The 15,400-nt window shown below is 40.2% G+C and overlaps 1 protein-coding gene and 1 non-coding gene across 5 annotated transcripts in view; both read left to right on the forward strand.

Moving 5' to 3' along the window:
• MAATS1 (MYCBP associated and testis expressed 1) overlaps window positions 1–15,400 on the forward strand; it is an 89,424-nt gene that overhangs the window by 62,821 nt on the left and 11,203 nt on the right. For all 4 annotated transcript variants that reach the window (XM_029939387.1, XM_029939389.1, XM_029939388.1 and 1 more), the window contains 5 exons: window positions 761–832; window positions 2,534–2,680; window positions 4,227–4,448; window positions 7,750–7,898; window positions 8,426–8,517. In XM_029939387.1, coding sequence (XP_029795247.1) covers window positions 761–832; window positions 2,534–2,680; window positions 4,227–4,448; window positions 7,750–7,898; window positions 8,426–8,517 — 682 coding nt within the window. The remainder of the gene's footprint in view (window positions 1–760; window positions 833–2,533; window positions 2,681–4,226; window positions 4,449–7,749; window positions 7,899–8,425; window positions 8,518–15,400) is intronic.
• On the forward strand, window positions 10,241–10,379 carry LOC115293084. Its single transcript, XR_003909345.1, has one exon. It is a non-coding gene; the product is annotated as a small nucleolar RNA SNORA70 (small nucleolar RNA).

Raw genomic sequence — 15,400 nt, forward strand, 5'->3', positions numbered from 1 at the left:
GGGTGGTTCTCACAAGAAGCCACATTGTACTGATAAGATTGTCAGAGGGAGGGGAGTTGAAAAGAGATCTCATTAGGGCCTCTGATGGGTCACCTGTGTGGAGGGAGTGGCCAGGATGTGCTTCTGGATATGCCCTTTGCTAGACTTTGTGCCAGTCACTCCTTGTGGTTAACACATGGTCTTTGATATGTGTGAATGCAATTGATTTCTGTTGCTTTCCTTTGCATTCAAGGCACCTTAATTAGATTTACAGACTCTGCTTTTGATACACAGTTATTTAAGGTAATTTTTGTAGATGGCTAATCTTGTCCATTCTGATTTTACCAGCTTATCTAAATTCTTGTGAGAAACACCTTACTCTAGACTCTGACACAGACTAGCTTTATTTCTTGTCTACTCTTGATCAAACATGAAAAACTCATGCAAAAGGGATGTTATAAGCAATAGTTGTTGCTTCAAGAAAGATTTTCCTGGAAAGGAATATAGAAAACTGTAAATGGCTTAATTTGTAGGGATAGCATGAATTTTTTGCTTTTGATATGATTTGTAATGATGTCATATGATTATTAAACAATGAATTTTAACAATATGGTAGCATTTAAAATACTGTATATTCAATGAGAATATAGACCTCATTTATTTCTCTTTAAGTCTCTGGCATCTAGCACAATCTCTTTTGTTTGATCTAAGTCTTTAAAAAACTTTTTGATCCTGACTGCTGCTCTTCTCAAGCTGCTTGCTTCTCACTTTGTTCTTTTAGGAAGAAGAAGATATAGAGATGGCTGTGGTCTACCTTCAAAAGTTACTCCGGGGAAGAGTCGTTCAGAACACGGTGTGTAGGGTTCGACCACTGGTCCCGTGCTGCTCCTTTGAGGATGGATTTATAGAACGCATATGTGCTTGGTTCCTTGGGGTGAATTCCCTCTGTCACCTTGCTGTCCTACAGAACTCTATGCTCTTGAGTTACCCACCCATTCCCTTCTACGGTTTCAGTTTGTCCAAGTGGGTGGCACAGTGTCAAGGAGAGAAAGAACCTACCTGCTGTTGTAAACAGGGCAAAGTGAAATTAATATCCTCCTTAGAATTGCTAAATCCAGCAATTTTCCTGCCTAAGTTTTGACTTTAAAAAAATTATTTAATCTCTACACCCAACATGGGACTTGAACTCATGACCTCAAGATCAAGAGTTTTATGTTCTTCCAACTAAGCCAGTGGTGCCCCTGAATTTTTACTATTAAGGCATCACAAACCAAGTGGACTCCCTAATTTTCCACAAAATCATAATATAATTGAGTTTGCATATAGCTAGCAACATCTGAATAATAAATAACAAAGTAATAGTAAGTATAGTTTTGAACTCATACTATTACCTCACAATATATATTCTTTGCTTTACTTATCTCATCTTTTTTTTTTCTATTAGTTGCCCCATTTTATGGGCAAATAATTTGAGTCTGAGATGTTAACTGCTAGCAAATTGAACTCTGGTCTTCCTGACTGTAAAATAATTTGTGCAAGCCCACTTCACTTTTAAAGTGGACTAATATAAAGCACCAGCAAAAAAATTTTTTCTCCTCACACAGCTATAACTCATAAGAGACTCAGTTATAATTAGTAAGTCTAGGAAGCTGGGTGAGCGTCTTGTGTTCAGCTTTATTCTTTACTCTCCTTGAATATTTCTCCAGGAAAAATGTCACAGCTGACTTTATATTACAAACCAGGGGCAGATCTCTTGGAAAAGAAAACATGGCTATGAAAAATACCATCCTCAGGCTTCTTAGGGAAGGAGTACAGAAAATGAGGGGAAGGTTCTAGTTTTTTTTATATGAGAGAGAGTGGGTATGTGTGCACACACATGTGCGCGGGTGCTCAAGTTGGGGAGGGGGCAAAGGGAGAGAGAATCCCAACAGGCCTCATGCCCAGTGCAGGGCCTGACTCAGGGCTCAATCTCACTGTGAGATCATGACCTGAGCCAAAATCAAGAATTGGACCCTTAACCAACTGAGCCACCAGGCGCTCCAGTTCTGGTTTCTTTTTTTTTTTTTTTTTAAGTTTTATTTATTTTGGATACAGAGAGAGATAGAGCATGAGAGGGGGAGGGGCAGAGAGAGGGGGAGACACAGAATCTGAAGCAGGCTCCAGGCTCTGAGCTAGCTGTCCGCACAGAGTCCAACACGGGGCTCGAACCCACAAACGTGAGATCTGACCTGAGCTGAAGCTGGCTGCTCAACCGACTGAGCCACCCAGGCGCCCCAGTTCTGATTTCTTAAAATGACTCTGTAGTAACCACCTTGTCTTCAAGAGGCATTTTAAGAAACTGAGTAAACAACTGCTAACTCAGCCCTTTCTCTTCCTGACCAGCAGGAGGTGTAGAGAAGGGAGATGATCCCCAGCTCTGTGGAACACCCCTACCCTGTGGTCCCAGAACACAGAACTGCAGCCATGGTTCACAAGTGCCTCACCAGTCCCTGCATGAGCCCTGGTGCCTCGCACAAGGGATGCTAATTGCAAGTTTCTTTTTGATTTGATACAGATGTTTGAAGGCAAGGAAAAGCGACTGGAGCTGATCCAGGAGCTGCGCACCAGCCACGCTCTACAAGAGGATGACCGGCTGCTGAAGAAAGCTGAGAAGCAAGTGACCCTGGCCTTACAGCGACAGAGGCACTTGCATGAGCACAAGGTTTTCTCCCGGGTTTTTATGATTGCACAAGGGGTTTTATAATAATAGTAAATGAAATGACAAAAAAGAAACATTCCCCCAATCCCATCACTCTATCATAGTCGGCACTTGGGAACAATGCTGCTGCAGTCCAGAACTGGAATGGGGTGTGTCCTCACTGAACTGAGTATGGTCTTATATTTGCAAAAAAGAGAGAGAGAAACCATTTTAAAAAGGTTTTTGCCTTCCAATTTTCTTAAATATTTGATGACGCTACCAAATTTTAGTGGGAGCTTGGCAGAATGAAAAATAATAAATGCAATAAAAAAGACAAATGTGAGATTTATTTTAAAATATCAGCACTTATTTATGAGTCTTAGAGCTGTACACAGCTCATGCTGGTTAAACTGCATATTAAGTATGTTAATATCTCGTGGCATTCTGTGACGTCATTAGTGTCACCTGACAACAGCTGGGTATTGCAGCTCCACTCCCACAACTGTAAATGTTTTTCCTCTTTTCTCCTGGCATGTGTCTATGTATGCAGTTTTTAATGTTGCTGACTACAGAGTACACATACTTTTACTATCTCTCCCACTTATCTGTAAATCAGTATGAAAAAGAATCACTTTACACAGTACAGTGCTTTATGAAAGTAAGCGTACAGTGAAGTTAATAGGACCCACCCTCAGCAATGCACATTTGTGCTTGTACCATGTGGAATTGGGCACAGATGGTAAGTAGCTTGGAAAGGAGCACGTTTTTCCTTTTACATGACATCAGGCTTGTGGATGGTCTCAGTTTGGGAGAGGGAAAAAGAAACCCACAGGCCGTGAGGCCCAACAGAGGGACCAAAGAAAGAAAATATGGACACAAGAGTCTAAATCTGGAGGTCTGAGAGCCCTGCAAATGATAGAGACCGGGTATACTTCTGTTCAGACGGGAGCAGAATGTCCTGGAAGACCCAGGAACTGGATAGAAAAATGCCCTGTTGGCTTTTTTCCTACTCTGTTTCAAAGATAGTTCTTAATGACTTTGAAGTTATTTAAAAGAATAAAAAGTACCACATTTTCCTATTTTCATGTTATTCAGGATCTCAAAATTCCCCAAACTTGTGTCAAAGGATGAAGCATTAAAAAATTAAAAGGTATCCAAGTGAATTTCTAGGGGACTCTATTTTTCTGAACTCCAAAAAAAAACTATTTTAATAAAAACCTTAGCATTTCCCTTCATGTCTGGGAAGATAGAAGCACGTTAGCTTCTGGATAAAAATGAAAGAGAAACCCCATTTGTGTGGATACTAATAGAAATGTGTTGCTAAGTCCTCCTCATAATTTGAGGACTATAATCTATCAGTGACTGAGCAATCCACTTTCTCACATCTAAGTTTGTGTCCTGTTTTTGCAGTAAGGACACTAAGGATGGGGCCGGCCTAGCGATAATAAACACTGAGAGCATTCTAGAAGTGAAGTGACCATCAGGAGTTCTGGGTGGTTCAGCAAGCCTCCTTATAAATCATCATGCTTAGTAGAATTTGTATCCTTAAAAATGTATTACTTTTTTTCAGGTGTCACTGGTTGAAAACCATTTGGCTGGACTGGAAGGAAGGGTGCTGGCAGACATGTTTGACTTCCTGTCCAAAGAGCTGGTGAGACTACAGGAAGAGAGGAGGATCCACGCTTTCGCCATGTTGGCTGAGCGGCAGCGGAGGATGCGCGAAGCTCAGGAGAGTGGCCGGCGCCAAGTGGAGCAGAGGCGCCTGCGGGAGGAGGACGAGATATTCAAGGAGGCAAGTGGGGCGACTGGATGTCTGGAAGCTGCTTGTGTGTAAGGAGCCAAGTCAAATCAAATGAAACTCGTGATATGAAAGGCCCTTTGTTTTTCATTGTGTTCTACAAATAGATATTGAGTTCCTACAATATGCTAGGCACAGTGGGAAACCAGACATGGTCCCTTTTCTCTGGGGGCTTAAATATTAAATAACATGCAGATATGTGTAGAATTAGAAAATACAGTAAGCTTCATGAAGGAAACAGATGGGGGCCAGTGATGCATTTTAAACAGGTTCCTCTGCTTGCTGTGTGGAGAACAGGTTGGAGGGAGCAGAACAGGAAGGAGGCTGTTGAAGTAATTTAGGCCAATGAGAAACAAGAAGTCAAGGAAGATGTCCAGTTTCTGGCTTAGGTAATTGGGAAGACGATGGTATTGTTTTTGAACGGAATTAGTGGAATTATTTTGGGGCAGGGGTAGAAGCAGGAATTTGTTTGACACCTCCACTAGAATGTCTCAAACCTAATACAAATACGGACACATAAATAACCTCAAGTGTTAAATCTTCCTCGTAAATCCCCTCCAATTTTATTTAAGAGGGACTGTGCTGTGGCTCTCCCCCTGCCAACACACACCCAGAGGTTGGTTTCTTTTCCTGTAGGCACTGGAGAGCTTTCTATACATTCTTCCAGTTAGGGTGTGTCCCCCTCCTAGCAATGGAGAGGACGGGGGTTGGGCTGTATGGGTGGCCAGCACACCCAGAATATGTCAAGGCAAGGCTGTGTGAGAGTTTCCCTTGGACCAGGTGTGGACTACATGGGAAAGAGAGAAAGAGCCAACTTGGAACAGAAAACATTTCTTGTCCAGGAGGGCTATGTGAATTGTATGTGTGCATACTTTTGAGCTCCTAAGTTAAAAAAATATGCATTCATTTGAGATCTTATTTGAGCTAAGATTTTCAGGATTTACCCAATTCTCATGGAATTAGAATTGATTTGTGAACAGTATTTTCTGTGTGGATTTCAAGTTGTTGTTGTTGTTGTTTAAGCCAAATAGATTGCTCTCCCTCTATACAGCTTAAATTTTGAGCTACATGTAGTCAAGTAGTCAGGTTCAGCTTTTTAACTGGAGGGGCAGATCATCTACAATGCATACGAGTTTATAATCCATATTCTAGTTTCCTACCATCTTAATACATTTTGCTTCAAAAAATGAGTTGCTTTTTGAGACTTAGAAATTATTAGCAAAACTTACTACCCCTACCTAATGTCACTAAGGAAAAACCAGCTAAGATGAGAAGAATCAACCTGGGGGTGAGAATAGAAAGGAAAGGGACACAGGAACCACTATGCTCAAAAACACAGAAAGGAAGAAGGAGGGAAAGGCTTCTAGGAAGGTACCTTCTAAGTGGGAATGAGCCCAGGAGACGTCAGCCATTTCTAGGAGAGGCGAGAAAGGGTTAAGATGACCCACCCTGATTTAAGGACCATTTATGTAAACAACATATCTTTTTGTGGACCTCAGATTCAAATACCATCCATCACTTAAATTCCTAATCTGCCTTCATAAGACCCTTTTAAAGATAAATATGCTTGCACATAATGTATATATTTCTGTGTTTTGGTATATTTAAGTAAATTTCCAGAAAAACAGTATGTTGAGAAATGAAGATACAGAAAGTTATAGACTCATATTTAAACACAGACATGTGTGCCTGCACATATGCACAAGCATAATGCAGGGTATATGGGAGAAACACATGTAAAGACACGTACAGCCACCTATGTTTCCTTATTCATTCAAGCACATGCAAGCACAAATATGTCCAGAAACTGACACATTTATAAAGGTATATGTGAACACACATGTACATATACTGCTAGAGGTGGGCCACGTTAAACATCCCACCCCCGAACTGTTATAAGACTCCCCGGTATCATGGCTCCATGCAGGTACAGCTTGCTTCCTGAAGAAGACCGTGAGCTCGGTGAGAGAAGGCATACAGTATACCCCTTTGCCTGTTCCATAGCACCAGCACCGATCTCTGCACACAAGACAGTCAGCAAATACATTTTGGTTGGTTGGTTTAGTTGATACCATATTAAACTGGTCATTGGGTCTCATGCATAGGGAAGGCCTAGGGATTCAAGGTTATGGATATGGTGTTTTACAAGTAGATATACACTAAACATTACATACTCAGGACTGGCTGCACTGCCAGTGAAGAAAAATGGGCAGAGTTGTTACTGAGTCCCAAAGAAATATTCAGACATGAAATAGAAAGGTGCCTTTCCCCCAAGAAGTTCAAAATCTGTTGAGACAGAATGCATATAAACCTAAGTATGGTGCACTTGATGCTTATGATACTTCCTGTACATCTACCGACGAAACTGAGCTGTACTGTTTACAGTTGCATACTTAAGGAATAAAACTATAAAGAAATGGGAGTGTTTACCATAAAATCATGAGTGGAAAGTGGCTGTGGTCAAGAACGCAGAGTGGCCTTCTAGAATTCTTGCAGTAGCTATATGGGTACTAGATTTACCCTAATTCATTACATTGTACATCTGTCACGATGCACTTTCCTAAATATGTGTTCTATTTCCCAATTTCAGAAAGCTAAAGCAGCAGCAGTCCAGGGCATGATAGTTCAGAAATTCATCAGAACCCCAGAGTCCTTGTAGCTTTCTGCTTTTCTTCCCTAAGGCATGCCCTTCTGGCAGTTTAAGATGATTTCTGATTCTCCAGCATTACATCCCCATGAAATGAGAAATGAAAAGACAAATTCCATTTAAGAGTCCTTTCTGGAAAGCACACAGATTATTTCTGCATGTACTGCCTCAACCAGAACTATGGGAACTAGGAAATATAGTCTTTATTCTAGACACTTGTTGGCTCAGAGGCTCTGTTATGTAAGAGGAAGGAGGAAAAAGGACATTGGGAAATCCTCTTAGTCTCTGTCACTAAGAGGAGTTTGATTAAGTCACACTACTGGTAAGAACAAAGCAAGGATCCAAAACAAGGTTATTGACTGAAGCCAGCGATCTTTCTGCAGTGTTGTACTGTCCATCCTGAGTAAGAGCCGTTAATTCTAAAATGGGCTAGATGGATAGGGGCTGCCAAGAATGGGCAAGTAGGTGGACTAGAAACAGACTGACCAGACAGTTAAGAAAAAAAAGATCAACGATGGGACTACTGACTTAACAAACAAAATAGATGTGCTAGAAAAAAAAAAAAAGATCAATGTTTATGCATTTTTTGGATCTTATTTACAATACTATTCCTGTTTTCAGTAATGAAGGTACTTTTGGTTTTTGCAGGTGATTAAAGTTCACCAAAGTACTGTAACTTCCTATCTGGAAGACATAATACTGAATACTGAAGAGAATACTGCAGAAGAACAAGCCAGGGCAGAGATTGAGAAGATGGCTGAGGAAATCAATGACATTGCTTACGAAATGGAGAGCAGGTTTGTGCCGAGAGAACAGGGGGGAGAATGGACAGCCTATTTGCTCTTACTCATGTATATTTTTCAAGTGCTTATGATTTTACCACCAATGAGAAACAAGTATATAACTCCTGTTTCAGTGTCCATTGTTTACCTTTGTATAGCAGGAGCACTAAAAATAGTTTTTAGTTCTCCTCTATAGTCTGCTTTGCTACCATATTACTTATCACAGAGCATGAGAGCAATGTGAAGAAGTATGTGCAATATTACTTCACCCCAAAGTTTTTGGCTTCCTGTATAAGTTATATCTCTAACATTCCCTTCCTGGCAGGCAGGTTAAATGAAGAACAAGGTGAAATCTGAATTTGCATGGAGTTAACCAAGCCCTACAGGAGTCTAAGATTTCAGAGTACTTAATCAAAGAAAAAGCAATGGTGGTACTTGAACAGTGGAGTTTCTTACACAAGCAAGGAAAAACTGGGTATAAATCAGCAGCTCAAGCAAGTCAACAAAGGAAATAATTTGGATTGTTTTGTTTTGTTTTTTAGTCGAAATCAGCTTCAGTCAGAGAAGATTGTTGCTGAGTTGGTTTATAGCTTCCTGATTCCAGAGGTCCAAAAGGACTTTGTCAAAGAAAAAGGTAAGCCAGGGGTGGCTCAGTTGGTTAAGCCTTCAACTCTGGATATTGGCTCAGGTCATGATTTCACAGTTTGTGAAATTAAACTCTATATCTTGCTCTGCCCTGACAGCATGGAGCCTGTTTGAGATTCTCTCTCTCTCCCTCTATCCTTGCCCCTCCCCTGCTTTTTTCTCTCTCTCTCTCTCACAAAATCAATAAAATAAACATTAAAAATTTTTAAATAAAAATGTAAGCCAATGTAAATACTTCACTTTGTGATTTTTTTAAAGATATAAACTATTTTCAATATCCCTGAGATTTAAAATGAGCAGAAATATCACTGATTTTCTTATTTTAGGCTTATTAAGTTTTCCTCATGCTGATTCCAGAAGACAACCATCCTTAATATAGATGGGGTGCAGTTCTCGTTAGTGTGAGACTATCAAAAGCCAAACCTGCCTTTAAGAGGAACTTCCCAAGTTCCCAACAGAGGTGTATTTTGTGATTTTATTTTTTTTAAACATAAAGCAAAAATGGGGGCACTAGGATGGCTCAGTCAAGCAGCCAACTCGATTTCAGCTCAGGTCATGATCTCATAATGGTGAGATCAAGCCCTACATTGAGTGTGGAGCCTGCTTAAGATTCTCTCTCCCCCTCTGCCCCTCTCCCACTTGCATGCATGCACTCTCTCTCAAAAATTTTTTTAAATAAAACAAATGTTGACTATATGCAGGATTTCCCAACTGTAGTAGCCTTTTGGAGGTGGGACACATGCAGGGTGAGTATTGGAAAACTGGGATACTTGAAGATCCTAAATCCACTCTGCTGTTCTGCCCTCTTTTCTGCCAGGACTGTATCTAAGTATAAATGCCTTCACTTATTATTTGTCTAAGGTGGCATGTTTTGAAGATTGATGCTTTTAGTCAGTAGAGACAGAAAATAATTCTCTTAAAATAAGAACACTCTTCTGGAGCTTTCAGACTATTGGTGCCTGGTTACCAAGTTAGATAAATGGACATCTCGAAGGACCAGCACAACATACACACTCACCAATTAGCTTGCTAACAACATGCCCCACCCCTGTGTTTTCCCATGCATTCACCTTCTCCAAACCTCTCCACTCAGCAGGAGTCCATCCAGAGAAGGGCCACAAACCTGGCATTGTACAAGCAGCCCCAGTGGGCTAACACGGCTCCAAAGTGACTCCTACTCTAGAGAGAGGAAAAGATAACCATACACACCAATTCAATTGTGGACCCAGCTCTGGGCAGATGTGGTCTGACTGCAGGTCTTGCCTACCCAACAAAAGCCTCTCAGGGGTCAACCCGGAGAGAGCACCCTGCAGCTCCAGCAAACATCTGGGCTGACCCAAGTCAAGCCCAAAGAGACACCAGACTGGCCAAATTATAACACAGAGACCAAACCCTGCCCACAATAGGCAGAAAGCCATTGCAGACAACTGGACTGGAGGCAAACATGACTCAGCCACAAAGTAGGACACATGTAACACACGTAGGAGACACCCTGAAGCATCAGGTTGTGGTGAACATGGAACATTACACTGCAAGGCACTACAGGAACTCTTCTCCATAAGGCCACTACTTTCAAGAGCAGGAGATACAGCTGACACAGAGAGTTAGACAAAATGAGGAGACAAAGGAATATACCCCAAATCAAGGAACAGGACAAAATCACAGCACGTGAACTAAAGGAAAGTGAGAAAAGCAATATGACTGATGGACAATTAAAAGTAATGGTCATACTGTGCTCTTTTCCCATGGGGCCTAGTGTACAGTGGCTACAAAGAGTAGCCTCCTTGGCAATGTATGATTACATTGCCTGTTGATTGTATGGGTGGGCCCTAAATGACCTTTAAGACATCTCAGATGGCCATAGCATCAAATATATTCCAAATTGTGGCCCCTGGAACAGTGGTGCTCTCAACACTCATGAGAACCTCAGCACTGGCCTCTCCTTATTCATGCCCACCAATAAATCCTACTCCGTGTCAAAAATAAATTAATGGTCATAAAGATACACCCTGGAGTTGAGAAAATACCTCAACAAAGAGAGAAAATGTGAAAAACCAGTCAGAGATGAAGAACTCAATAACTGAAAAAGTATACTAGAGGGGGAAAATAGTAGACCAGAGGAAGCATAAGAACAGATCAATGACCTGGAGAACAGACTAATGAAAAGCAATCAAACTGAACAAGATAGAGAAAAAAAGAGTAGTAAAAAATGAAAATAGGTTAAGAGAACTCAGCCACACCATTAACCATAATAACAGCCACATTATAGAGATCCAAGAAGAAGATGGAGAAAATTGGGGGAGAAAATGTTATTTGAAGAAATAATAGCTCAAAACTTCATGAATCTGGGGAAGGAAACAAAAATCCAGATCTGGGAGGCACAGGGAGCTCCCCCCAAAAATCAACCCAAGAAGGTCAACACCAAGGCACATAGTAATTAAAATGGCAAAAAGTAGTGATAAAGCTGCAAAAGAAAACTATCTATGAGGGAAACCAAATTGGGATATGAGTTGCTTTTTCAGCAGAAGAAGGGACAGAAGGAAGGCACGGTATAAGAAAAGTGCTGAATGAAAGAAACCTGCAACCAAGAATACTCTATCCATCAGGGCTGTCATTCACAAGAGGAGTGTTTCCTGGATAAATAAATAAATAAGTTCATCACCACTAAACCAGCCTTACAAGAAATATTAAAGAGGACTCTCTGAATGGAAAGGAAACACCACAAGCAAGAATAAGAAAAATAGTAAGCACAAAAGCAGTAAAATTAGGTATACCTATAAAAATCAAAGGATTCACAAAAAAGCATAAAACATGACACCACATACCTAAAATGTAGAAAGAAGAGGAGTAAAACTTTAGTGCTTTTAGAATGGGTTCAAACTTAAGCAACCATCAATTTAATATACAGTGCTATATGCATAGATGTTATATACCAACCTAATGGCAACAACAAATCAAAAACCAGTAATTGATATGCAAAAAAAGTAAAGAGGAAGGAATGTATTTATACAAATACATCACTAAAGAAAACCAGCAAACCATGAGAGAAAAGAGTAAAAGAAAGGAACAGAGAAGAACTATAAAAATAACTATAAACAAGTAGCAAATGGAAATAAGTACAAACTTATCAATAATTTCTTTGAATGCAAATAGACTACATGTTCCAATCAAAAGACAGGGTGATGGAATGGATAAAGAAACAAGATTGAGCCCTACATTGGATGTAGAGACTACATAAATAAATAGCTTTAAGAAAGCCTATTTACAGGCAGAAGACCTGAATAGACACTTCTCCAAAGAGGACATTCAGATGGCCAACAGACACATGAAACGATGCTCAGCATCACTCATCATAAGGGAAATAGAAATCAAAACCACACTGAGATACCACCTCACACTGGTCAGAGTCACTAAAATGAACAAATCAAGAGAATGTAGATACTGGTGAGGATGTGGAGAAATGGGCACCCTCCTACACTGTTGGTGGGAACGTAAACTAGTGCAGCCGCTCTGGAAAACAGTGTGGAGGTTTCTCAAAAAACTATCCATAGAACTCCCTTATGACCCAGCAATAGCCCTGCTAGGGACTTACCAAAAGGATACAGAAGGGCTGATGCATAGGAGCACATGTACCCCAATGTTCATAGCGGCACTTTCTACAATAGTCAAATCATGGAAAGAGCCCACATATCCATCACCTGATGAGTGGATCAAGAAGATGTGGTATATATACACAATGAAGTACTACATGGCAATGAGAAAGAATAAAATCTGGCCATTTGTAGGAAAGTGGATGGACCTTGAGGGTGTCATGCTAAGCGAAATAAGTCAGGCAGAGAAGGACAAATACCATATGTTTGCACTCATAGGTCTAACAGGAGAAACCTAACAGAGGACCATAGGGCGAGGAAGGGGAAAAGAGAGCTGGGGAGAGTGAGGGACACAAATCATGAAAGACTATTGAATATTGAAAACAAACCATGGACTGAAGGGGGAGGGGGAGGGAGGGAAGGGGGTGATGGTCATGGTGGGGGGCACTTGGGGAGAAGCACTGGGTATACTATGGAAACCAATTTGAAAATAAACTATTTTTAAAAAAGCCCATTTACATGATGTCTACAAGAGACACATTTTTGACCTAAAGATAAATGCAAATTGAAAGTGAAAGTATGAAAAAACATTTATCATGCAAATGCTGAAATGCTGAAGTGAAAAGAAAGCCGAGTTAGTAATCCTTCTATCAGGCAAAATAGACTTTATTTATTTTTCAGAGACAGAGCATGAGTAGGAGAGGGGCAGAGAGAGGGAGGGAGACAGAATCTGAAGCAGGCTCCAGGCTCTGAGCCATCAGCACAGAGCCCACTGCAGGGCATGAATTCACAGACTGTAAGATCATGACCTGAGCTGATGTTGGACGCTTAACTGACTGAGCTACCCAGGTGCCCCAAAATGACTTTAAAACAAAGACCAGGGGCACCTGGGTGGCTCAGTCAGTTAAGCATCCAACTTTAGCTCAGGTCATGATCTCACTGGTTCATGGATGCAAGCCCCACATTGGGCTCTGTGCTGACAGCACAGAGCCTGGAAGTTGCTTTGGATTCTGTGTCTCCCTCTCTCTGTGTTTCTCCCACACTTGTGTGCTTGCTCTCCCTCTCTCTCTCTCTCTCTCTCTCTCTCTCTCTCTCTCTCTCTCTCTTTCTCTCTCTGTCTGTCTCTCAAAAATAAACATTAAAAACTTTAAAACAAAGACTATAACAAGATACAAAGAACGATACTACATAATCATAAAGGAAATAATCCAACAAGAAGATAATAAAATTTGTAAATAGTTCTGCACCCAGCATGGGAACAAATACATAAAGAAGCTATTAACATACATAAAAGGAGTAATCAATAGTAACACAATAACAGTAGGGTACTTTAACTCCCAACTTACATCAATGGATAGATTATCAAAACAAAATCAGTAAGGAAACAGTGGCTTTGAATGATACATTGAACTAAATGGATCTAAGAGATACTCAGAACTTTCCATCTTAAAACAGTGTAATACATTCTTTTCAAGTGCACATGAAACATTTTTCAGAATAGATTACATGTTAAGCCACAAAATAATTTTTAAAATTAAACAAATTGAAAAAATTTGAAGTCATATTATGCGTCTATTCCAAATACAATAGTATGAAACTAGAAATCAATCACAGGCACAAATCTGGAAAGGACACACCTAGATAAAGATTACATAACATGCTACTAAACAATGATGGATTGAACAAGAAATTAAAACATACATAGAGACAAATGGAAATGAAGACACAATGGCCCTAAATCTTTGGGTTGCAGCAAATGCTGTTCCAAGAAGGAAGATTATCACAACACAGACCTACCTCAAGAAGCAGGAAAAATCTCAACCTAATCTCACACCTAAAGGAGCTGGAAACACAACAAAACCCAAAATCAGATGAAGGAAGGAAATAAAGAATAGAGAAGAAATAAATAGAAACTAAAAACAAGAAATCAAGGAAACCAGGAGCTGTTTTTTGTAAAAGATTAAAAAAAAAAAGGATAATCCTTTAGTCAGACTCACCAACAAAGAGAGAGAGAATGGTGCATGTGGGTGGCTTAGTTGGTTATAAGCATCTAACTCTTGATTTTGGCTCAGGTTATGATCTCAGAGTCATGAGATCTAGCCTCGAGGTGGTCTCTACCCTTTGCATGGTGCCTGCTTAAGATTTTCTCTCTCTTCCTCTCTCTTTACTCCTCCCCTCACACACACATATACTCTCTCTGTCTCTTAAAAGAAAGCGGAGGTTGGGGGGGAGGGGGGACTCAAAATCCGAAAATATGAGAAATAACCGAAACCACAGAAATACTAAGGGTTATGATAGTATTATGGAAAAGTATATGGCAACAAACTGGATAGCATAGAAGAAATGGATAAATTCCAAGAAATATATAACCTTCTCAAACTAGATCAGGAAGAAATATCAAATTTGAACAGACTAATCACCAGTATGGTAGTTTGAATCAGTAATAAAAGCAAACAAACAAACCCACAACAAACAAAAGTTTAGGACCAGGTGGCTTCACTGGTTAATTCTAACAAACATTTAAAGAAGAGCTAATATCTATTTTTCTGAAACAATTTCAAAAAAATAGAAGAGGAAGGAAAGCTTTAACATATATTCTATGAGGCCAGCTGTACCCTGATACCAAAACCAGGTAAAGACACTACAAAACAAGAGAACTACAGGCCAATATCTCTGATGAACATAGATGCAAAAATCCTCAATAAAATGTTAGCAAACCAAAACCAACAATATATTTTTTAAAAAAAGAAAAACTCACAATAGGCTATAGGTGAGGTGAATAACAAACTGGAGGCAGCCACCTCAAGGATTGAAGAGGCAGAGAGAAGAATAGGTAAATTAGAAGATACAGTTCTAGCAAAAGAGGAAGCTGAAAAAAAGAGAGAGAAATTAATCCAGGATCAGGAAAGGAGAATTCAAGACCTGAGTGATACAATCAAGCAGAACAACATCCGTATCATAGGAATTCCTGAAGTGGAAGAGAGAGAGAAAGGGCCTGAAGGGATACTTGGCCAAATTATAACTGAGAATTTCCCAAATATGGGAAAAGAAATAGACATTCAAATTCAAGAGGCACAAAGAACCCCCTTAAGACGTAACATGAATCGGCCTTCAGCACGACATGTCATAGTGAAACTGCCAAAATATAAAGATAAAGAGAGAATTCTGAAAGCAGCTAGGGAGAAAAGGGCCCTCACATACAAAGGGAAACCTATCAGAGTGGTTACAGACCTATCGAATGAAACCTGGCAGGCCAGGAAGGAATGGCAGGAAATCTTCAAT

This window comes from Suricata suricatta, chromosome 5, assembly GCF_006229205.1.
Source record: "Suricata suricatta isolate VVHF042 chromosome 5, meerkat_22Aug2017_6uvM2_HiC, whole genome shotgun sequence".
NCBI classification, from domain to species: Eukaryota; Metazoa; Chordata; class Mammalia; order Carnivora; family Herpestidae; genus Suricata; species Suricata suricatta.